Consider the following 24,946-nt stretch of genomic DNA (forward strand, 5'->3'; position numbering starts at 1 on the left):
ACTTGATTGGCACAGAAGCGTAAACGATTTTAGTATTACACAACATTAGCGAAATTAAATTGATTTCGAGGATGTTTTCGAGCCATCCACCACCTCTAACCATCCTTACTCTCTATTCCAAGCTCATCATAATGATGTCCTTGGCTTGATTTATGCCGCAACTCCCGCAAGTATGCAGCGTAAATATCTTTATGGGCCAATATGTGAACGTTACGTACATGTACCTCCCCCAGTTTCACTCCATTAGTGCACTTGTAGTACCTCACATATTAAGCATAAATAGGGGGTGTGGCAGAGACCGCTCACTAATCATATTAAGCGAAATTCATACGTCGCCGCATTTATGCGATTTGCGAAAGACCTCTGAAAACAGCCAAGAACCCGAAAACAGATAGAGGGGTAGCTTTTGTTATGACTCGGTCTGGCAACATTTTTCGTTGTCGTTTAAACTAATTGAGTGTTACAAATTTTATGTGCAAAATCTTTAAGCTAAATTGAAATTTGTTTTCTTTTTGCCCCCGCTGTCGTACATTTTCCACATATGATGTTCACTATCCCCGTAAACCCGTATCCGTAAGTGAACCCATTTAATGTTATGTGCACATTCTCGTTTGTTCATACCCGTAAGTGCGTTGAACCATTTTAAAATTCCCGAGTTGAGGTATGTTCGACTGGTTTTTGTTCACAAAATATTGCCTATGGGTTGGAGTGGTTTGCTATTGGGGTTTTTCCTTTTTTTTTTGTTTGGGGTGGGAAGGGAAAGAGATACGAGCTCAGTCGCGATTCCCTTTCATTTTCATAATTGAGGTTGAAGTTCGCGATGAAATATTAAGTATAGGATAAGCAAACACTTGTTCTCTTTGAGGTTTTATGTGTTTGTTAAAATGTACAATTTATTTGTTTACCTAGTCTTGAATTTAAATTTGGCGCCTGGGGTCAAAAAGGTAAAGTCTTGGTAGAAATTAAGTACCTTTTTAAGTAATTCGTTTTCTATTTGAAGCATTTAATATTTTATTAAATTATTATTATTTATTGGCTTATGATCTTAGCCAGAATTTTTGTAAGCTAGTTCAAAGAATAATTTGAGAAATGACAAATACTTCCCACTCCATTTATCCGCAACCGCCAAGCAAAATGTCAGCTAATTAAACTGCCAACGGAGTGTATTCTCAAAACAATTTACATAATTTACGATGCAAGACAATTGGCAGAGCAAGCTGAGAACATCGAGGCCAAGACTTGCAGGCCAATAAACAGAATTGCATATAAAATGACAGGGATATTTCTATGAGTTGTTTGGGCCAAGATAAGGGAAAAAGGAATATTCGCGGATACTCCAAGTTGGCGACTCTATGGCCCAAGAACAAAAGCCAAAAGCCCACACAAAGTGTGGGTCTAAAATAAAGAGCAACTATCGTCTGAGATTTATCATTTGCTAGGCCATATATCAAGTGCTTTGGCCAAATAATATAATATATGGCACTTGCCAAGTTCGCAATTACCAGCAGAAACTGTCGCGGCATTTTGAAAAATTAACATGCAAGCCATATATAGTTCTTTGTATCGGTCAGTGCTTTGGATTTATGCCGAATTGATACTCCTAGTGATGCTGATTTATGGCCTTTCGGAGTCGGGTTCTCCTACACGCTCCAAAGAACTTTTGGCGGAGCCATAAATAATGCCGGCGATCAAATTGCTACCTTCATGCGTCGATTTTTCGATTGTGCGGATGGTACAAGAGCGCGGGAGCCGAACAGAGTTCCTTGGCTTTGTTGTACTTTCAATTAAGGCAATTGATTTTAATTAGACCACGGCTTACCATAAACATATTCCAAAGAAATTATTATTAAACACGCGACCCTCGAGAGCTGCTGGTTTTGTGGCAGGGGGTTCGGATGGGTCGTAAAGTTCTCCTTCACCTCACCGCCTCTCGGGGTGTAACTTAATATCTGCTCTAGCCATTCGGTTCAATTAGCAGGAATTATATGGCCAAGTCGGGTCGCAATGCACCCTGCACAGGAATGTGCCCACATCGCGGGCCAACTGCTGCTGCTGAAGTTGGAGGAGGTAGAGCAGCTATATTCCTTAATTGCCCGATATAAAGGGGACAATCAAACACTGAGAGATATTTTCTCTACAACTTATAATAAAAAGATTTAATTAAAAGTAAATAAAAATCATAAAAGGTTTTCTTGCGCATGCTTTGCATTATAAAATATTTTAGAAAACTGTTATACATGTATATATTTTAACTTTTTAAATGACAAATAAAGTAAGCTCGTATTGCACAGGGTAAATAGTCCATTAATCCGTTAATCCATATACTTAAAAAATATCAATTCAACAATTTTTTTTTGACCAGGCTTTGCCTAGTTTCCTTTTATAAAATATTTTATATAAAATATTTAATAAAACTTCCAAATTTTAGGTTACGATTATTTTTTAATGATTTGAAATCTTTATGCTTCTACTTTTACTTATATTTCGTTGTCCGCTTGACAAATGAAGTACGCTCGTGTTATACAAGGTAAATAATCCATTAATCCGTTCTGCAAAGTAACGCAGTTTCCATGGAATAAGTTGTTGGAACCTCTTGTACTCCACTTCACAAACGCTGGTTTTCCAGAGACGTCAGATACGAACTCGCCCTCTTTTTCCCGATCATTGATGGCAAGCCAGTACTGGTTATTGTTGTTAAGTTTGCCTTTAATGGCGTTAAGCTCCTCTTCGTTATTAATCGACGCAAGGTAACCACCCATGTTAGTACATATGATACCAGCCATAGGATAAATTCTACGAGTTGTATTTTCTATGTAAAAGTACCTTGAGCCAATTTTCTCAAATCTCGGCGGTATAACTATTGGATTGTTTGTGGGAAGCGGCGATTGACCTTCCATTTTTGTAAGAATCCTTGTCAATCCGGATTGCAATTCCAATATTCGGTCGTATACTGTCGTTACTGTCGTATTTAACTCAGCCCTTATAATCCGGTTATGTTCAAAAAGTGGGCGGAGAACGGAAATGCAGAATTCTCCGCATTGTTTTGTAGGATCGCTTAGTATACAAGTGGATCTGCCATTGTCCTGAGTATTCGCTTGAGATCCATGTAACTTTAGGACAATAAAGAAACCGAAAACAAATAATGCAAGCTTCAGCATTTTAAAATTAATATAACTTTTCTAAGCAAGCTTTCGAATCGTACTGAATTTGAGGGTTTTGCTCAGATGACTTGGAAGTGTTATAATGCAGATTTGGTGATTAGTGGCAGTCTAAACATTTACATCATCACTGAATCACTGAGTTTGAAGGTCAAGAAATCGAGTATATTTGTGTGTTTGCCTTATCCGTTCATCACCATACACATTGTAGAGGTTGCATTCCATAAATAATCTTTACTCTTGAAGGAAAAACTAAAATGTTCGAAATCAAAACCAACGTTATTGAGTATTTTTCGCGGGCCCTAAATTAAACTTATAAAAGGAACACAAATGTTTCTTGCAGTGCCTTTGACGGCGACGTGCCTCAATTGAGGTGATCAACGTTAATTGAAAGCCAGCGCGGATGACTCAGCCGGCGGCTCATTAAGTGGCTGGGAAATGGGAATGGAACTCGGAATGGAGGCTGACGGAACTCGGAGGAAACCCTGAGCAGCGATCAAGATGAAAAATTAACATTTCGCGCATCATTAAAATTCCAATAGAAGAGATGGCCTGAGATGGATCGCTGGTCGGTGTGGACTTCTCCATATGGAAATCGTTGACAAATGCAGCAACGTGCTCAATGTCTTCGTTTCCATTTCCATTTTCACATTTCTTTTCTGTGGTGTACTTGTTGTCCCTGTTTTTCTTGTCAGCTGCCGACCGCCTGGCTCATTTGTCGCCTTTTCCTGCGGAGAGTGGGAAAAACAAATGCGTCAACACCGAATTTTCATTTGGTTAATGTGTGACTAGAACTAAAAACTAAATATGCCTCGGCCGCATTATTCTTTGCCGCATTTTCCGAGACACATTCGAGCACCATCAGTGGAATAATAACATGAATTTATCAATTTGTCATGTTGATATTTGTTTGGCAATTTATTTCCCATGTGCGCAGAGGAAAAGGCCCCATCGAACTGGACTGAGGAGTGGTTCCGTTCTCAGCTGCTGGGTTTTATTTTTGGAACCACTCGGTGGGTACTCGCATTATTCGTATATGTGGCATGTGCATCGCCGGCAATTGTGGCCAGTAATTGATTGCACTACTTATACTCAGACTGAGCGTCTTCCCCGGGAGATTAGTTGCGATTCAATGGATAATTATCATCACAGATCACGGCTGCCACAGTTGCAGATGCAGATACAGATACAGTGACATAAACAGAAGACATCCGAACTGAAATTGCCATTTTGTGTGTTTTTGTCCCTCGCAAATCATTCAACAGCGCTGAAAACAAATAAATAAGCTGAGTGTGGCAAGGAGTTTTATCTAATTTGGCTACACTGTAAAATATAAAAAAATATAAGAATAAAAAAATTGCACTTAACAATAATAAAGTCTATTTTTGATCAAAGGAAGATTAAATTATTATAATAAAATGTATAATTATATTTTCAAAAAGAAATAAGCTTAAAAAAATGTATTTATTTTAATCATTTTTGAGATTGTTTTTAAAATAGCAGCAAATGTAACCTTGAAAAAAATGTGTTTTAAATAAAATCGAAGAGATACTTTTTTGTTTCGTTCACTTTATGATGAGGTCACCTTGTGCAGTAAATACTACACCATATAGCAAACGTCTCCATAAACCCATTAACATCTGGTGTGATTAACTCTTGACTCTAAGCTCCAAAGGGGGTTTTCCTGTCCCCGGGAATTTCTCACGGATTCGGAAGGGATGAGGGGCACGTAGGGGTAATGGTATTCTCCTCAAAACTCCGGGATGGAGAGTCAAAGTCTTCTGTGTGTCGCCATCGAGGTTCGTACGCTTTTGGAAATTTATGAGTTTCGCTCGAAAAGTATTTTATTGCATTTATAATTGTGTGAGTGTGTCTGGGAAATGAAGGCCCCTACCCCTCCGCCCACTTGAGCCCCGCCCCCTTTAAATGTTGCACATAAACTCTTTAACACTTTGCCTCTCGTTGCAATTAAAAAAAAGTCTACTTATTGAAGGGGAAGTGGCGGAATGTATCTGTATCTATGCAGCAGTATCCGTATCTTTGTCCCTGTTTTGTGCATTAGGGGGGCTAAAATTGGGGTTGGGGTGCTCCACTTCGGTGTTCCAGGGGCCACCGCATCATTTGTTTGCGCAACTTTATTAGACTCTCGAATTGCGTGTTTAGTTTTCCGAGCGATTTATGTGCAGCCCGTCCCGAGCGGGTGACGAAAATGTGGGAAACTCATCGGAGAGCCATGTGTGCCGCAGACGTGGCACTAACAAGTGTCTTCCCACCCCGCTCCACCTCCATTTTGGATCACTCGAAAGTGTCTAACAATCCGCAGCTCAAACTTGTATGACCCCCAACTATTCATCTTGCCTTTTCTCCTTGAGAAACCTTTGTGCTTCTGACAGCTTCGTCGATTAATAAGCAACATTTTTAAATGGTAGTAAAACTTTAACTTTAATTTAATGATTTGATGTACGAAATGGGAAGTGTAATTTAAAAAATCAAATTACCATTGAGAAGTAAAATTAAGAATTAATAATTATAGCTCCCTAAAAATGTTTAAATATGAAATTGGAAGTTTCGTACAAATAAAATATTTAAAAAATAGAGTGCGAAAGTATATGAATTATGAAGATAATTACAATACTTTGCAAACTAAAATACATTAAAAGGTTTATATAAGAAAAATAGAAACATAGAAATATATTTTTTGTTGTCTTAAACATTATTCAGATGTTAAAAAAATCTTCAATGTTTCAAACAAAAATTTCTTTGGTTATCAATAAAAAAAATTTCAAATAAATATTTTTTTGGTTATCAATAAAAAAATTTTAAACACAAACTTCTTCTTAAAAAAGGTTTATTCCCTATAACTGTCAGAAAATCAATAGTTCAAAGATCTCTGACCTCTACAGTTTTTTGTCCCTTAAAACCTTTTGACTTCTGGCAGCTTTTCCGTTTGATTAATAAGCAAAGTAAAATTGAAATTTTTTCCAAAATGCACACAAAAATTAAATCGTACAAATTGCCAGTTATTTGTTTGCCCCGAAGTTCCGGTACCTTTCCATCTCGAAACGCGAGAACTTCCTTGGCGGCGGAAGGAAAAAAATTCATTTTCCACGTAATTACTCTGCTGTGATTAGTGAAATGAAACTTTTCTCTGGCATTTCCCTTTTGCTGTGCGTGAGTTTTGCTTTTCTCATCTGCCCTTTGATTTTTGGCCGCGGAAAAAATGGCGTCGCTTTTCTTTTCTCCTATTCCTTTTTTTCCTCCAACAGTTTCATTTAGCGCTACGTTTTTCATGGGAAAAACTAGAAAAAAACGCGAGGCGGAGGAAAGCGCGTAACGGCCAATTACAAGGATTGATTGTGTATGAAAATGATGTTTTCCCTCGCTGGGAAAACTTTTCAATGCAAAGATGCATAAGGTGTCTAATTTTTCATGGGACTTGCGAGGGATCTTCGAGGGGAAAGCACAGGCAGAACGCAAAGATTGACGGCTTTTGTCGCCAGGGCCAATGAAATTTTTAAATATAAAACGAACGAACAAATACAAAAAATAAAGAGCAGGGGAAGCGAGCAGAGTGAGTGCTCAAAAAGAAAACACTTTTTGCGCGGCCGACACTTTAACACTTGAATAAATATTTGTGCCCCAGCCGCCCCGAAAAAGGAGATTTTATAATGCCACAAAATCCAAACTAATTACTCAAGCCGCTCCGTCGGACGCGCGCATCATTTCACTTGATATCCTGTCCTGTCACAGGATGCCAGTTAGGACCGTTCTCATTTCCCATTCTCATTCCCGAACCCCGTACCCTGAACTCCAAAATCCAGACCCAGACAGCCTCATCATTGCCCTTGGAATCGCAGACAAAATAAATGTTTTGAGAATAATTTCGTGTTATTTTTTGCTGCAGCAATGCTCAGAAACTTGGAAAAGTGTCACTGGCGCGTGTGTCAGAAATTAATATTAATTTGCTATGTCAATGCATATCCGTCATAGCGACGACAGTTGGCCATTCGAGGCCAGAAAGTGGTTACTTTTCAGGAGCGCCTCATTATCATCCACAAAAGGGGTGGCCAGCCACCAAGCCAGCCAGCTAAACGCACGTGCGAAAATATTTGGGAAATTATTCAAATTATTTTCACATTTTCTGGGGTTTCTCTTCGTTGATTGGGATAACTCACTGATATTTGCGGGTTGATCTCCCCCGTTTTTGGGTTTATCCCAATCCCATTCCCAGTCTGCGGCAGGTGCGGCTTCTAACTCCTGATAGTTGTCATCGAGCTGAGTAATCAACTGTTCTCTGGAGAGAACTCATGCTGGGAAATAGAAAATGGGTGGGTCAGGTCACATGCCAAATGACACACGTTTCTTGAAATCCATGCCGTGTTTCTTGGTAAGGTTTCGGTTAACCTTACGAAGGGTATATTGGGCCAGCTCTAGTAACAAAACAAAGTTTTTATTTATATCTTAAATATATATTTTTACAACAATAAAAATAACATTAAAATATTATGTACCTATAGCTTGACAATAATTTGAATAACCCATCAGTTTCAATTTTCTTATTGCTAAGAAGTTTACATCTACCAATTAAACTTTTTCCTTATCCCAAATATTGCGTTTTTAAAAGAGGTATTTAAAATTCGATCACGCACACTTTTTTTTCATTACATGTTTTCAGGGGTGGGGAATGTGACGATTTACGGTTTGCTTTGCTCATCAACACGCGGCTGTCCGCCGGAGAAGAAGAGACCCGGAGTCGCAGAGATGCTTAATTTGGACCTTTTGCTCAGTGGGCGCCACGTGTCCTTGTCCGCATCCCTGTGTTTTAGTCCGTCCGTTTGGAAGGTGTCCGCCGAGTGTTTTGGAGAGTGTTTGAGCTGTCTTGTGTCCCCAGGGTGCACTGTTTACACGATTTTGTTGTTAGTAGTTTAATTAAATTAATGTTTAAATATGCAGGCTTACGAGCCGATATTTTCGAGTGGGAACGGAGCGTGAGAAACCTGCATTGTGAGGCTTTTCTGTTGCATCCCTATTTATTCTTTATTTTTTGTACAATTTAATTATTGTTAAAAATCGATAATTTTTTAAAAAACCAAAAAACCGTTTGGTGAATATGTGTTGATAATATGTACATATTAATTGAAATTACATTTTTAAGTTCAAACATTCAAAGTAGAAAATTTATGAATTTCTGTACAACAACCTGACTTTCCCCTTTCCTCTTATTTTTCCCCTGCTGCACTTGAGTTAAACATTTTTTCTGCATTTTCTCCGACTTTGACAGCTGGCAACTGTTTCATGTGCGATGGAAGCGGCGCTGGCACCTTTCAGACTAGTTTTGTCTCTCTGCAAATATTTTGATTAGCTCGAGTGAGCTGTTTTGCCTTTTGCCCGCTGGAAATGGCTTGGGACATGTTGCATTTGGCCAAGAAAAATAGAGGCAATGGGCAATGTGGTCAGGGCTCAATCAAGTTACTATTAATTCGAGGACTCACACACATGTTTGCTTAAATTACATTTGACATTTACGAGTTTGTAATAAAAACTTTAACAATGGCCGACGCCATTTTACTCGGGGAAATACTCAACTTCAGACGATGTAGATGTTGGGGCGGGGGTAATGGGTAATGGCCATCAAGTGCAGATCGCGTCGTAAAAGACATTTTACAGTTGGCACCGCTCGATTTCCATGGCCCGATTCGATGGCCGATGTTCGATTTTACTCCCTCCTTCAAGGGGACAAGCACTCGAGTGTGTGTGCATTTTTAATTAATTGGGTTTAGTTTTTATGGCTTCATTAATTACCAAACACTGCAAGGCAGACCAGCCGGTGGGTTGATGTGTCGGTTGGGTGCCATTCAACTACTACCATCCTTCCTTGCCTTGACGTCAGCGCCTCTTGAATGAATAATGCATCATGACACTCGATATGTGAGCTGTAAATATCAATAATAAAAGTGCGACGCCAGGACCAAAACCGAACGGAACGAGTGCATTAAAAATTTATTTGAATCTGCCTGCGACGCGTGGCCATATTCCGAGATATATAGTAGAGCATATATATGTTGGGGGTGCGGAGTGGATGCCCGCCATAAAATAATAATCTTTATGATGGCAAAATTTTAATACAATATTGGCGGGCTCCGCTTTGAGATATCGCTTCCTTCTTCGTATCTGTCATTGGTGGATTCATAAATCCACTTTAATTGCTGCAGTGATTCCAGCCATTTGACGAGTTCCGTGGACTTAGCCGTGTCCTCCTTGCGGGCGATAAAAGTGGCCAAGTGCCCAGTAAAAATCATGTTCATTAATATTCAACTATATGCGTTTAGTGGCTCCTCCCATTTACGGCCGCCGATAAAGTTCGATGAGCAGATGTCAGCTGGCATATCGCATACGCATGGCAAAGCCATTATCTTCACTGATTGAAGCTAGAAAGTATACAAAGCCCAAGGAGAATAAAATCATTTTTTTTTCACAATATGATTCATAATTTTAATTGTTTTCAGCCCGCATTTTATATTTATTACATGTTATTTATATTACAAAGCTTAACTTTTATAGTCTCTAAATTCTACGGACAGATAAACTGAATCGACTCGACTTTTGATCTTGACCAAGAACATATATACTTCATAGGGTCGGAACGCTTTCTTCAAATATGTAGTTTCTTAATTTTTCCCTCACTGTATGCTCTACCCCCTCACGCGTCAAACCCATATACTCATGAAACAAAATTTAGTTTTTAGTAAGCAAATAGTTTAGAATCGTCTTTTGAGGCGAGCAGTCCACCTTCCATAGGTTCCGCGTTCAGTGAACGCCATTTATTCGCTGATAAGAGTGTGTTAAGCCATGAACAAGTTTTTGTGTTCGATTAACTTTACCTCCGCCGGATTATGCGGAGCACTGATCTTCTTTCTTCTGATAGTGTTTTCGGGCAAAGGCGATACCAGAACCGTTATAGATGTGCCTTATAAAGCGAACATAAACGAAAATAAAACTGCGGATTACCTACAATCCTATTCGAATCTCATGAAATCCTACATGAATGTTAGTGTAGCTCCCTGTGAAGACTTTTATGAGTACGCCTGCGGAAACTATCGATTCGCTAAAAGTGACCGGGACTCCATAGCACGAAGGTACAATACGGCCGACATCAAATATACCCTGGCTGACATTACCAGGCAACTAGTGAGCAGGATGGATCTGGCGGAGGCTCTCAATGTATCCAGTGAGCTGATGGTGGCCCAACGATTCTACAATGCCTGTCTGGGGGCCGAGCTTTATCCATTTCGAGCAGCCGATCCCGCTTACCTAAGTCTCATTCGGTCAATCGGAGGTTTTCCCGCCGTCGATGGTGCCGCCTGGAATGCCTCCAACTTTAAATGGAGGAACATGAGCGAGGACATAATCGCTTATGGGGCAAAAGGTCTGTTTCATAGAGAGGCCACACTATTTTATTCGTACACCGTGTGGTCGCCTTTTGGTTTTGACACTCAAGTTAACAAGCACAACATCGACATTAAGACTTCTCGCTCCTATCGAGCCAACGAGGAACGCATGCGAGGCTATCTAAGAGCCTTTAAGCTGACAGATGAAAAAATTGCTCAGGTGATCGATGGAGTGTTTGCCTTCTGGCGAGAGGCGTTGCAGGTTTTTGAGGAAACAGATTTGCCTACCTTTACCGACAAGTTAAATGAGGTTTTCGCCCGGCATTCTGAGGCCTTGGCCAATTATCTGGCCATGGACCTGCTCTTTCATTTTGACGCCAAACTTTCGGCGTCCAAGTACCAAACGGATTATTGCGCCGCTAAACTGATGACATCCATGTCGTTCCTCTTCGACAAACTTTATATGGCGGTGAGTACCTTAGACCCAAAATAAGGAAATAGTGGTAGCGTTATTGTGTATTTGATTTGCTTACAGGAGTATTTGCCTGAGGGAAATATGATGGAAGTGTCTAAAATTGTCCGGGAACTGCAGAAGAGCCTACGAAAGTCGCTTCAGGAAGCCGATTGGATGGACTCAAAGACTCGAAGGAAGGCCCTCCTCAAAGCATCCGCCATTGTGGCCCGTGTAGGAGCTTTCAGGGATGACGATTTAGCTGATCGCTTAGTCCGGGAGATTGGCAAGCTGAGAATCTTCGAAGATAGCTACGCGACGACTAACATCCATCTGAATCGACTCGAGGTCGACCTCAAAGATTTCAGCAGCAAACACTCCGAGGAACTGGCCCACCTTACTAAGCCACAGGATACACTGTTGGGGATGCAAGTGCAAGCCAATTACCTTAAAGACGACAACTCTATTATTATCGGCGCCGGCCTCCTGTATCCACCCGTCTACCATCGATCATGGCCCCTCTCCCTGAAATTCGGATCACTGGGTTTCCTTGTGGGCCACGAACTGACGCATGGATTCGAAGAAGCAGATGTAGATGTGTTAATGTGCTATTTGAATCACTATAGTAAATACCTCATACCGGAAATAAATCGCCATATAAATGGCGAGATTGCAGCCAGAGAGAACCTCGGCGACAACGGCGGAATAAAACTAGCCTTTGAGGCCTATCGCAGCCAAATGCAGAAGCTGCTAGAAAAGCCTGGACGGAATATAACGAGCGAACAGATGCCAGGACTTGACCTTTTGCCGGATCAGCTTTTCTTTTTGGGCTTTGCTCAGTTGTATTGCGCCGACTACAAGGAGGAGCACTACTGGGATCATCTGTACGATAAACACACCATCGAAAAGTACCGGGTTCTGGGCGCCTTATCCAACAGCGAGGACTTTTTCCAGGCTTTCAACTGTCCCGTAGGAAGTGGCATGCGTCCCGCGGCCAAAACTTGCCATGTATGGTAGTTGTTTTTATCAGTTGTAATATAACTACTTTTAAATATGAATATATATATATTTTGAGTTCCAAAATTGTTGTTCCAATGTTGTTGCTATATGTTATAATATAACAATTTTCAAAAATATATATTTAAATTGGGTTTTGACATTATTTGTTTTGTTTTTTTAAATTTAAATCGCTTATGACTTATTTTTACAATAGGTAGGTAGATATTTTTAGAACTTACGGAAATCTGATTTTGAAATACTGTCATAAAAAATAGTTTTTTTTTTTGTAAAAACAAGTGGCTGTGAAATAATCTTCTAAGTTCAAGGGCCTGAACTGTTTTCTTGGGTAATAAGATAACCGAGCTATGTTCAAACATTTTCTAATGTTCTGGATTTTAGTTTTGTTGCTAACCCGCTTATCGCAAATGTAGTGATCTAGCAACATTAACGTAGTTTTTTTTCGTTGTTAGTAGAGTAAATAGTGGTACCTGCTTTAACGAAAACACATTTTTGAATGACTCTTATTTTAAATGTAGGTACAATGCTTGCGCCCATGTTGGAACCATTCATCTATTAGCTCTTTTTGACTCGCCGATCTCTTCAAAGAAACCCATTGAGAAATGTGATTTATGCGCGTTCCCAAACGTACATGATATGCAAATTCAGTTATAATTCACATTTCCACGGCATCGTTCGAGGAGCCATTTGGTTGGCTGACCTGCCCGAATGTACGCCGGATTGTTCCGCCAAAAAAATCGCCGGACCCGCCATTGATGGATGCGTTTGTGGGAAAGGGGAGTTGTTTAGTTTTGACCATGCCTCATTTACATTTATTTGCCAATTTGTTTAACGATCGATCGTAAAGCGTTTGCTGCCGCCTTGGACACACGGATTTTGCCTTTCCAATGTTTCTGTGTCTCTGTGTTTTTTTGTATTTGTATATTTCTGTTTTTGAGTTTTCAATTTTCAGACCCTGGCTGATTTTATGGCAAAATGGGGAGCACAGAGAATGGAGAAAAACAGCGACGAAACGAGAGTCTGTGTGGTTTACGTTTTTAAGTGAATTTTCATATTTTAATGTTTGGCAACATTGTTGTCGCCTCAAAAGGCCGACCTCCGTTCGCGCGGTCATAATTTCCGGCGCGGAATTCGTGGAAGTCGCCCGACCATATAAACTCTGTCTCTCATTCGCCGCGGTGGGGCTAAAAGATCATAAAGATCGGACATTTTTATAGGTGACGCGGCCAAAGGTGTTTTCTCTGCCCGATTCTGCAGTTTATGTTGCTCTGAGATGTCAAAGCGAAAGCGGAAAAAAGCATCAAACACCGATATAAAACTGGGGACTCTCCTTTGAAGCCCGTGTACAAACAAATAATCGAGGCGCATTCCGATCGCAGATACAAATGTGCACTGTGCATAAATTGTTGCCAAAATGATGACACCATTTCTGAATTAAATTACGAGAAGATATTTGGAGATCGTTTTATCACTTTTAATTCAAACATAGCCCTATCTAACACTATTAATCAACTAGTAAATTGAAGTAAATAATAAATAAAAATGTCAGCTATTTTTTGTATGTTGGTCTCTAATTACTTAATTTATATCAGTGACACATGTTTGGCCATTGTACATTTTCGTGTGCTGCTAAAGTTGCCTAAAATATTTGACTTATTTTAGTAATTCGGAATAACATGAAGTATAATTAGTGCACATTTGTTTATAGCCAAACGTAAGTCATCAACGAGTTAAATATTCGTTTTTATGACTATTTAGTTTAAAAGGACTACTGTCACTTTTATTTAGAAACGTTACAAGGAACAAAATATTTTGTTTGTTTTGATTAAATATGCCAAATTAGAAACATTAGAAAGTATTTAATGGCCTTATAAAAATAAAGGGCACTAATATATATTTTCAGTCCCTGGAGGACTTAAATCAATTCGATTTTAGATTACCTGAACTATATTAAAATCAGATTTAGAAATTAAAAATCTGTTATAAAATTTGTACATAAGATGACCCATTTAGTTAGCAATCTTATAATATTTTTTCCGGTGTTTTGGACAGATCAACCCCATTAGGACGATGATCTGCACAATGGCGCCCATCGGACGCGATGAGCTTGAAATTTTATATGCCGCCGGCACTCGTCTGCAATCGTCTGGCATTTGTGCAAACATCTCGACTAATTGGCCAAACGGTTCAGTTCGGATTGGATCGGTACGGATCGGATCGGTTATGTGGGTGGGGTTTATAGGGAGCTGTGCTTTATAGAGTTGCCCTGGACGTGCGTGCGTGCGTTGGGGCCATTAAAAAATTATTGAAATTGAACATTTTGAAAATAAACTGGAAACGCATTTCGACTTTCGGTGGAAAAAGTGTGGCACACGGCGCGCTTCATTTGTGCCTGCCACTCGGGAAACGGTGAAAAGCGGGGAGGCGGGAAAACTCGGAATAAATTCACATCGCCTTCGATTAGGGCTGCATTTCCACGTTTTTCAGCGTTTGGCTTTTTCGCCAGCTGAGAGAAAATTTAATTTATTGCCGACCCGTCTCTTCCAAGTCGATGCGATATACTATACCATACGATCCCGCTCGATTTGTGTACGTGAAAAGTGTACGGCGTATTTTTAAGTGAAAATGAATTGAAATGAAATGATTTTTCATTTATTCGCCGACGCTGCGACGCCAACGAGACTGCGAGCCCCGCCCCTAACAGCAAATGAGGAAAATGCCGGGGAAAATTGTCGCTCGCTTGGGGGAAATTCACACCTAGAGAATCGCCCCGATTTTTCGGCCCGTTGAAATGTGCCAAATAATGCGGCATTAAGTGGTTGCAGCACCTTTCCGCAGCAAGGTGCATTGTTGCAGTCGCCGTTGCACTCGCTGCAATTGTTGCTGCAACTGTCACATCACACCGGCATTATCGCAGCGCCACTCGAATGTCGAAAGCGCCACAATCCGAAAGGTGCGACAATGCCGACAAGACCCGCATAGTGACAATGACAATAATTTGTGGGCCGTGTTGGCAACTATTTTCGACCAAGGAATGGGATGGCTATATAGTATTCTGTGGGTTGATAGGAAAATTGTGGATATAATACGTTTAAATTCCTCAACATAGTTTTGGTATCAAAAATGTCCGAATTCGGGCGCAATTAATAAAATACTTCTCTTAAAACACGAATCATAAGTAGTAAAATTTAATTTGCAAAGAATTAAAAAAGGTTGTCAATACAATTAAAATAAAGGAGCCATCTAGGATTTCAAAAATATTTCAGTTTACTTTTCAAAGCCATAGAACGAATTGTAGACTTCAAAGGCGAGTAAATTGCACTATAACAAAACGAACTTGTATTAATAAACTAGTTTTTGTTTTTTTTTGTACAAGTTAAGCTGAAAGATGAAGAAAACATTAATATTTAAATTAAGTAATACACGTCCACGTTCATATAAAGAACCTTCACTGTTTGGCGAAGTAGGTTGACGCCACCTAAGTATGTGGCGGCCCAAAGGTGCCACTTTCTTGGGGGGAGTTTGACGCGCGAGGTGCTCGAAAGGGTGGACGAAGCGGGAATGCGGGAAGGCGAAGGCGGTGGGAGTGGCAGGGGGCGGGCCGACATGCTGGCGTCAGTGTCAGTCTTTCGTAGTCCCAGACTACCGACCATATAGACCACCGTCGTCTGGCAGCTATATAGAAGCTATTCCCAGAGCACACCGGCGAGTATGTGTTGCAATTATGCAGACAAGATGTCGACGCGAATTGTTCGCATTCGTCGACATTCAGCATTCGATGCAGAGATGAGGATGAGGATGAGGATGAGGATGAGGATGAGGATGAGGATGTGGATGTGGCTGTGGATGCGGCTCCCAAGTGGATGTGATAACTCAGCTGGGCGCTAGGTGTTAATGGTCAATAAATATGAAATTTTTATCGACTTACGCAACACGAGCGGTCATCTAAAATGCAAACACACATCATTCCGGAGCGTCTTAGCTCACGTTTTGCTGGCTAACAAGCTCCCCGGAGTGAAATAAAAACCGAAAGTGCAAAATCATACGGCGATGCGGCTACGTGATGCCATCTCCTCGCATTGGATTTATATTTCTTGGGGCCCGTGGGCTTCTGGCTCTGGGCTCTCGGATCTCTATTTCACTGGCCAATTAGACGGCCTTATCCGGCTAATTGGTGGACCCGCTCTTTCGTCTACCTCATTTGGTACATTGTCGCTGTCTGCAGGAAATTAATCAAGTGCCCAGATGCAGTTTCCCGAGAAGAAGACACTACCGCCATCGGGGCGTGACCAAAGTTTGACTTTGTATGTACATTTTGTGCCGGTTTCGGGGCATTCGTATCTGCCTGTCAGCACTTGGCCAATTGTTCTCGCCTGGTCTCCTGCCACGTCGACGGGATTGGATTGGACATTTCCACGGAAAGCAAAAAGGGAAAAAAAGCGCGCCAGGCCACATGAAATATGAACTATTTTAACGCCTACTTAATTTATTTGTTTTTGCGCCCTCAACCGCTGCTGTAGTATAAATTTTAATTAATTTAGCGTTGAAGTGAAAGTGTTAAGTGATATGCTTGCCTGCCGCTAGGCAATACCTTCGAGTACAAGAGGATATGTTGCGGGGTGCTGTATGCCAGGCCATATAAACTATATATAGCAGATATGTATGGGCCATCAAGTGCAGCTGTGGTAGATAAGGCCGTATTTTAGTACGTTTTTCTGCTCGACCTAAATAAATAAAAATATGTTTATAGGCAAAAATATTAAAGACAAACACCGAACCAAACTGAACTACCCCCCCCCACACATTCTGGCACACATGTCCCCTGACCAATTCATAAGTTTGCACTTAAAGGACATGGCCAACCTGTCCCAAGGTTGGACGCTCCACTCCAAGATGGCTCACACATAAAAGCATAATAAAATGTATTTACCCCAGGATCAAATTATGAATCTGCTTATGGGCAAAACAAGGACAAGGGACGGCTAAAAGGTGAGCCCGGCTCCTTCAAGTTATGAAAGCCGCAGGCTGCCTCCGTCCCCCAAAAAAAGGACAAAACGCATATTTATGAAATGAACAAAACTATAAAGAACACACACACACACACTGGTACACTGCAAAAGTATGAACTATATTTGTTATATATATTTGCTCATTAAATGTTTAACACTGTCTAAAAATTTTTTATTGGTGAGCAGAATATATATTTTTGTTTATATTTTAAACATGTCACATGTTTATTTCTAATAAAAATTATTTCTTGGTCATGGCAAGTTATGGTTACACTCAAACGGGGAAAGCAATAAGCTCAAATAGTCTTGAAATATAATTGCAAACAAATTTTAATTTAAAATATTGTACATTTTTTTTTTACTTTTTTTTATGCGTGTAGAAATAAAGGAGAGGGCTCAGGACAATGTGCGGACATCTACGGAGATTTGATTTTTTGGGTTGTCGGTCGACAATGAAAATTTGTGCACATTTCAGCAGAATCGAGGGCCTGAGGTGATGGCCGGCTCCTTTAAGGTGTGGCCACCGTATCCAGCCATGGTATTAGCAGCGTGTCCCTTTTTGGGATGCCCAGAGTCTATTACCGAAGTTTATGGCGCACGCAGTTACACCTACGACAGCCCCTGGGCGAACTGGCAGCATATGGTCAGAAGTGAGGGCGAAAGGTACGAGGGTGGTATACCACCCAGCCACCCAATCACCCAACCACCCACACACCGCACCACCCAAGGGCACAACCACTTTGTTTATGCCAGTCGCAACATTTTACAAAGTTTATTTCGCCCTGGCATCATCAACAGCCATCAGAATCATCATCATCATCAGTCCGGCCAATTCTCGGGTGACATCTGGATGGTAGATTCTCGGGCTTCTCGATTCTGCCCAGGATGCCCCAGGGTGTCCAGGAGTTGCTTAAATATGTGCGTCACATACGTCCAGCCTCCTTTTTTTTCCACTGGCGGGGAATTACCTTTGGTGCAGAAAAACGAGAGGCGAGAATTACCTTAGCCGAGTGGCCAATTCTTGACAGCCTTCTGGAATCAGCTCACGTATCGTTTTATTAGTCAATCAAAGGATACTTTGGGGGCGCATCTCATTTGCCGCACCCAAAAAGTGCAAAATAAAAATTAGACTGCAGTCCTTCGATTACTTTAGTGGAAAGTAATTAGGTTAGATTCTTTCAGGATTATTATTACTGTTTTGGTAAATCAAATTTAATGAAAGGGTGAGCTAATCATTGATTGCGTTGATTTACAAATGCTATAGAGCCTTTATTTATATTTATAAAAGATAAAAGAGATTTTTAGAGAGTATTAGAGTATTTTTAAAATGAAATCTTTTCTCAACCCAGAGTTCCCACTATAAACTAACGAGTTGAAAGCACCCCTGATTAATTTCCAATTTGCAAGAAGGAAATGCATTCAGCAAATTCAAATGCTAAATGCAAAATGCCTTATTTCCGAGATTTTAATAAAAATCTCAGAGAGGGAATGGTGCACTTTGCATTAAAAATTCGCTGTCTAAAAGCTCAACAATTAGCAACAATTTCCGAATGCAAATGCAGAGGAGGCAAACGAGTGAAATTAAAGCAACTTAAATGGAACTTATTAGATTTGTATACTTTTAATTTGCATTCATAACAGACTGGAGTGGCGGGGAAAGGGGTTCGGGGTTCGGGGTTCGGGGCTCGGGGAGCTTTGCCTTTGTGAGGATATCCGTCGACTTTGGCCAGCAGTTGTGTCCTGCGGACCCAAAAAACAACAACCATGGCCCAAGGAGGGAGAACGAAAACCCTTTTCTTGTTTTCCCTCCAGTGGACATGACGTATTCCTTGGACTCCAACTCGCAACCCCACCGACTTGGTTGATTTAAATTTTGCCTTTGCTGGAATAAAAGAAAATTAATTTGTGCATATTTCTTGAGCTGCTGGCAGACGAAATACGAGCGGCTTCAGCTGCTGGCTGGACATTTATTAAAAGCCGAAAGGAGTTGCTACTGGCCCAAAGGGAAAGGCAAAACCTTTCTCTCTTGGCCAATCGTAGGAATAATAATAATAACCGAAAAAGCGAAAAGGGACTATCAAGTGAAAAGAAATTTAATAAAACGAAAACAATTTGCCAAAATGAAAGAATAATAAGAAGCCGCCAAGAAAACTCTCTTGCGGGCTATGGGCAAAAATCCTAGAGGCGGTTCCCACACGAAATATTCATAATTGCACGGACATCAAGGATGTGCATCCCTGCAGAAAAGCGCAAAAAGGATCCGGAAACGAGGACAACACACGTGCCGCGGACGATGACAACGATTGATATACCATACAATCGAAGCGGGATCAGAAGGGCAGGAGTGCGTGGCGGCCATAAATCCATTAGTTCATAAATAGTATTGATATGGAATGAAAACAAAAATAAAATAAAATTATTTATACGTTTCGCACGGCGCGACAAGCAGGAAAATTAGTGCCAACCGGAGACAAGAGACACGAGCCAGGAAAAACATAAGCAGGGGGAATGGAAAATCGGCGAGGGAAATCGCACAGGGGATGCTCGAGTGGGAAAGCGGAGAAGTTTTACTCAATTGGCGATGCGCTTCAAATGATTCCGAAGATTCGCACAAACAAAGCGAACAGCCATCGAACAACTGTATCGAATTACCAATCAGCCAGGACAATAGTGTCCTGGCAGAGGGTCAAAACGCATCCCCCATCCTTGTAACTAACCATCCCCTGCCAAAATTCGATTGCAAGTTGTGACATCACCTTTGAACCTGTACGACAACTAGATATTGTAATTTTGCATCTTTTAGGTTTTAAATATCCTTGAAATAATAAAAGTTGAATAAAAGTAGAGAATAACAGAAAGTATATTTTATATATATTTTATATACTTAAATTTTCTACCTTTTTTTAGACTTTGATAATAATTGTAGTTATTAATATTTTAGTTAACTTTGATTCAAGCTCAATAAATGTTTTAAAATATACCCTTTAAAATAATTTTACCACCGATAAAACATTAGCATCGTTTATATATTTATTTCTTTGATTTTGTTGCGATGTCTTCCCCCTACACTACATCCGAATCCATATGAAGCCATCAAAAGCGTTATGGATGCTCTTTACTATCACTTACGCAGGCCCCTTTCCACTGTCAAACAATTGAATTGAAAGGATCATCAAATGGTAAGTCCTGGTTAGAGGAGCCTTTTGAACAGCATCTTGGCCAAATTGCCGACAATTTGGGTTAACTGTAAAATTTCTGCAGGCCAAAAGAGCAAACAGTAAACAGCAAACGGCAAACGTGCAAGTTTTGACAAATACAAATGTGAATTGCGAACACTAAACGCGCTCAGCCCTCATCCTGATTTTCTATATAAAAGATGAAGACATCCCGGATTGACAGGCCAACGACTATCCTGCGGGGATGGCGAGAGGTCCTCATAAAACTCATTGGGGCGTAAAGGATGCGAATGCCTTTTAATAATAAAATGAGACGAAAACTGCGCCCACGATTGGGTGGAACCAGCTCTTCCCGAGATGGACAGGACAGGAGCAGGACCCACGACTCGACTGGCCTGCATAAACTAAGACTAAAGCCGCTTGTCTATGCCCAGGCACGTCTTAAATGTTCAAATTATGTAAAATAAAATGTGCGCCAAAAAAAGGCAAAAGAAAAGCCAGGCCAAAGGGATAAAGGCGGGGGATTTCGAAGGCTGACGTCAGCTCTGAGTGACAGTGACAAGAGCAGGACATCGGCAATGGAGTGGGCCCAAGGATTCACTCGAGCACTCGACAATCCTGGCAAGGTGCAAAAAAGCGAGCTAGGATTGACACTTTTCAGAAATTGAGCAATACACTAAAAAAAGTAAAGTCCTCACCTAGACAACTTGGTCCTACGAATTCTTATCATTATGTACTAAAAGAAAATCTGTGGAATTTTTCAACGAAAAGTGATTAAATATGTGACAGAACTTTTAATTATAATATTATACTAGAAATTTATTTCAATAGTGTAAGTGCAACAAAACCAAAAGTCCATTGAACTTAAACAACGAATAGTGATTTAATATTTTTTCAAAACTATTAACTATAAAATTATAAAAATAAATTTCTTTAAATAAACTTGTTTAAAAGCATAAAATATTTCAAATTCTAGAACGCATTGAATAGATTTTGTTAAATTTGGTCCAATCTATTTATTAAAAAAGCTACATTTTTTCCAGTCTACTTGTGCCGCTGGCCATTTGCATGCCGTCACCTCTCAACTCCCCCTTCAATTCGCAGATCCTGCGTGTCCTGGCTAATAACCGTGAGTAAGCAAGCAGGTGCAGCTCGCCAGTTTGCTGTGATCAATCTTTTGCTAAGCTTTTGTTTTCGCCGGGCTTTTGTCTCTGGACAAAAGTTGGGTCGACGTTGATGATAGGGAATAGGGGGATGGGAGGGGGAATACTTAGAAGTCCCGGGATTGAGATGTCCTTTGGGTCTGGCTGACAGGCAAACAACGGCTCGCCCTTTTTATTGTGGGTCTGTGGGTCTGTCTCGCTTTCGTCCTATGATTGATTAGCAATTAATTAGCTACACAAATAACTGTAATTATATGCGACGGAAAAGTGAAAGGCAAGGGGAACGGGGAGGGGGAGACATCTAATGTCAAGGGTCTCCGCCGTCGAGAATTACTTGCAAAAGTGTTCCATCTTTTTTTCGCGGGCCTCAAAAAACTAATTTGCATTTTGTTTTCGCTATTTTTTATGGGCCAATGAAACGAATTTGGTGCTCTAACTTTGTCACTTGTGGCTGCCATTTGCCATTGCTTTTTACGAACGAATCCCGGCTAATGACACTTCTCTTGAAATGAGAGGAGGATTCGTCACACAGCTGAGAAGGCCATAGATACGAATATCTGGCTGCGAATTGGTTCCCATTCACAGTCACCCCGAAATGTTCGCGAATCAGTTGCAGTGCACTCAAAAAAAAATATACAGCTAAGATACAAAGCTTGGTTACATAAAGCTTAGTCGCTACATTGAGTTTAAAACGATTGATAAATATAATCACAAATTCTAAAAGTTGTTCTGCACAAATTTGAATAAATTGCAATATAACAAAAATTTGCCTTTTTTAGTTTAGAGTCACAAATTTTATTGTTAAAATAATCTTAACATAAACATTTTAGGTAAATTTTTTTGGTTTGTTCATAATATAAACTTTAAATTATGTTGTTAAATTGACGTTAACGTTATTACTTATTACTAACTAATTAAAAAGAGGATAAGATTAAAACTTTGTATACTTTTTTGGAATGTTCCAGGACATTTTTTCAGTGCTTACTAAAAACTTAATTTCATTCGAGTGCGTCGAAATTAAGCAGGAAGGAATCTTCCTTTTGTTTTAGGACTCAGTCGTCCATGTTCCTGCCTCCGCGAATCAATGGGCCGGGCCAAAAGTTGTGAGCTGTCCTGCAGTTGACAATCCGACCGCTTTTTTGGCCGGCCAACAATGCATGACTGACCCTGTCAATATTGGCGACCCCGAATCCATTTGGTTGCTCCACCACATATATATGAGATATTTAATGCATGCAATATGGATTGTCGCAGGGCTCTTTTTTCATTTCAGGGAGCAAAAGTGCGTCCAAAACTCATGTCATTGTTTCGCCGGACTGGAACTGCATTTGCCCCGAGCTGCTGACATTGAGTGCTCCGACAGGCGACGTGTGTTGGGTTCCCTTTTCGGCCCCTGCCCCCGAATCCTTCATCCTGCATCCTGCATCCTTTATGGCTGAAAGCTTTTGTCGCTGCTGCCGTGCCACTAAACATGTCTCTTTTTGGGAGCCCCCTCCTCCCCCCATCCCTGCTCTTTTTACTACTGGCTGCTGGCCAAAATATAACTTAAGTTTCTGGTCAAATGAATTTGGCAAAGGTAGCAGCCAGCTCGAAAAATTCAAAGTATACTTTCGGGAGCCGTCGCCAGCGAAATTCGAATTTATGCAAAAATGTTTTTTCTGCGGAAAGGAAAACTCGAGAAAAGCCACCGCAATTGGCAGTTTAAGTGGCCTTTGTTATGAGCAAGTTTTCCATTTTTGCGGTGTCTTCGGTTTTTGCTTTGTCACCTGTTTTTCTTGTTTTCCCAACCGCACGAAACTTTTTACGATCTTGTCAACATTTTGAGTTGAGTGCATTTTTACGCCCCCCGACGATTTTCAGGGGGTGGGCGGGGCAGTAAAATCGAAAAGTAATGCAATAAAATTCGCTTTCATTAAAAGCATTAAAATAGGTTTTTGACATGCCATAAAAATTGTTTCCACGTAAACACGCTGCACACTCACAAACGCACACATCCGATGAAAACTGCTGCTGCCACACTTTTCCGGCGGTTTTTCTTTGAGAAAATCGGGGCAAGGGAGTGCGAAAGCTTCACGCGACGTCTAAATGGGAATTTTATTGTTCTGGGAGCTGTGGCCGACGCATCGCCATTAGCTCGCAACACGGCACTCCAGCTCACCTAGCCATCGTAAATCGGAGAAAACGAGAAAATGTGAGGAAATAGCTCATCTTCGCCGGGGGAATCGCAGTGGATAATGCAGAATTTTTCATAGGCGTGGGTAGCCTCTCCAGAGATTGCAAAACATCGTTATAGTATAAGCAGAAATTATTAAATGGTATTTTTTCCCCACCTATCCCAAATGTTCATCATAAATTCCCCGAAAAATATGATGACATATCGAACAAATATTCGTATTCATAGCAATTAAGTGCAGACTTTATAGGTGGTACACCAAAATACTCCTGACTCCTGATAATGGTACAGAGAAAAATAAAGTACAGACTGAAATGTTTTTAAATATACTTCCTAAGCTAAGTTATTTAATAAAATAATATAAAAAAAACCCTTTTTGATAATATTTTTAGTTTATTTTTTGCACTTACTAATCTAACCTTTTTTGAGGTACGATTTTTGTCATTTTTTTGTGGGTTTCGTGATTGAGTTTATAATTTGCCTAATCTTGTTATGGCTTGCTTCTTATGTTCTTTAATTTATATAAAAACAAAGTCCTTTTTGTCAGTGCCTAGTCATGTTGTTGGCTTGGACAATTGCTAAACGTTGGTCTGCCAAATGGGGGCGATACAAATCGAATGGGGATTTTATTTCAACGTTATTAACTTCAAATTACGCACACAAAAACGTTGAAAATACGGGGGCCGACAAGTCAATGTCCAATCCTTAATTGCAAAGGACAGCGTGTGGCGAAAATATTTTGCTCGCTGGCTGGAAAATATTTTCATGATGTAATAAATGAAATTAATTTCAATAATTGCAGCTATTCGGGACTCGGATCGGTGGGCAATGCTCTCCGAAAGGTTTATTTTTCCCCCTCCCTCACTGGCTTTTATTTAGGCCACTTATTTTATTTTATTTCGGCCATGATTCGCGATGAGGCGAGTGTGCGCAAACGTTTGGCGATGACCATGAAAACTGCTTAATCGGAAGAATGAATATGAACGTTCCAATTGCGATTCCGCCCATCCCAGCCCCGCCCCAGATAATAAGCAGAAAACATAAATAAACGAGGAGAGAAGCGAATAAATGTGGAAATCCAAATGTTTTCCTTTCCGTTCTTCTTTTTATTTTATTTCTATTCTGATATTTTTTCCATCTTTTTTTCTTTTTTGCAGCTACAGCAGCATTTTTAATATAGCGAAATTCGTTGTCATATTCGGTCTCGCCCCCCGTCTGATTTTTATGTGAACGAGTGTTTTTCGCATTTATAATGCGGGACCATATATTTTCACGAACACTAAATTAAGCCGGGTAAAATTGGGATTCTTTTGACAACGCAATCACAGGAAAACTTACGAGAACTCTTACCAAACGTTTTTCGATAAGCATAAACTACAAGAATTCAGTAAGCTTTGAGTTGCAAGACAAA

The 24,946-nt window shown here is 40.4% G+C and overlaps 1 protein-coding gene across 1 annotated transcript; it reads left to right on the forward strand.

Annotated features, from left to right (window-relative positions):
- The first annotated feature begins 9,930 nt into the window (after positions 1 to 9,930).
- On the forward strand, positions 9,931 to 12,154 carry LOC108148501 (neprilysin-1-like). Its single transcript, XM_017275538.2, has 2 exons — positions 9,931 to 11,015; positions 11,082 to 12,154. Exons 1-2 carry the CDS (start codon positions 10,008 to 10,010, stop codon positions 12,012 to 12,014), a joined length of 1,941 nt encoding a protein of 646 aa, XP_017131027.1. The 5' UTR covers positions 9,931 to 10,007; the 3' UTR covers positions 12,015 to 12,154.
- Positions 12,155 to 24,946: the final 12,792 nt, after the last annotated feature.

The sequence above is a fragment of the Drosophila elegans genome, unplaced genomic scaffold (genome assembly GCF_018152505.1).
Source record: "Drosophila elegans isolate 14027-0461.03 unplaced genomic scaffold, ASM1815250v1 contig_476, whole genome shotgun sequence".
NCBI lineage: Eukaryota > Metazoa > Arthropoda > Insecta > Diptera > Drosophilidae > Drosophila > Drosophila elegans.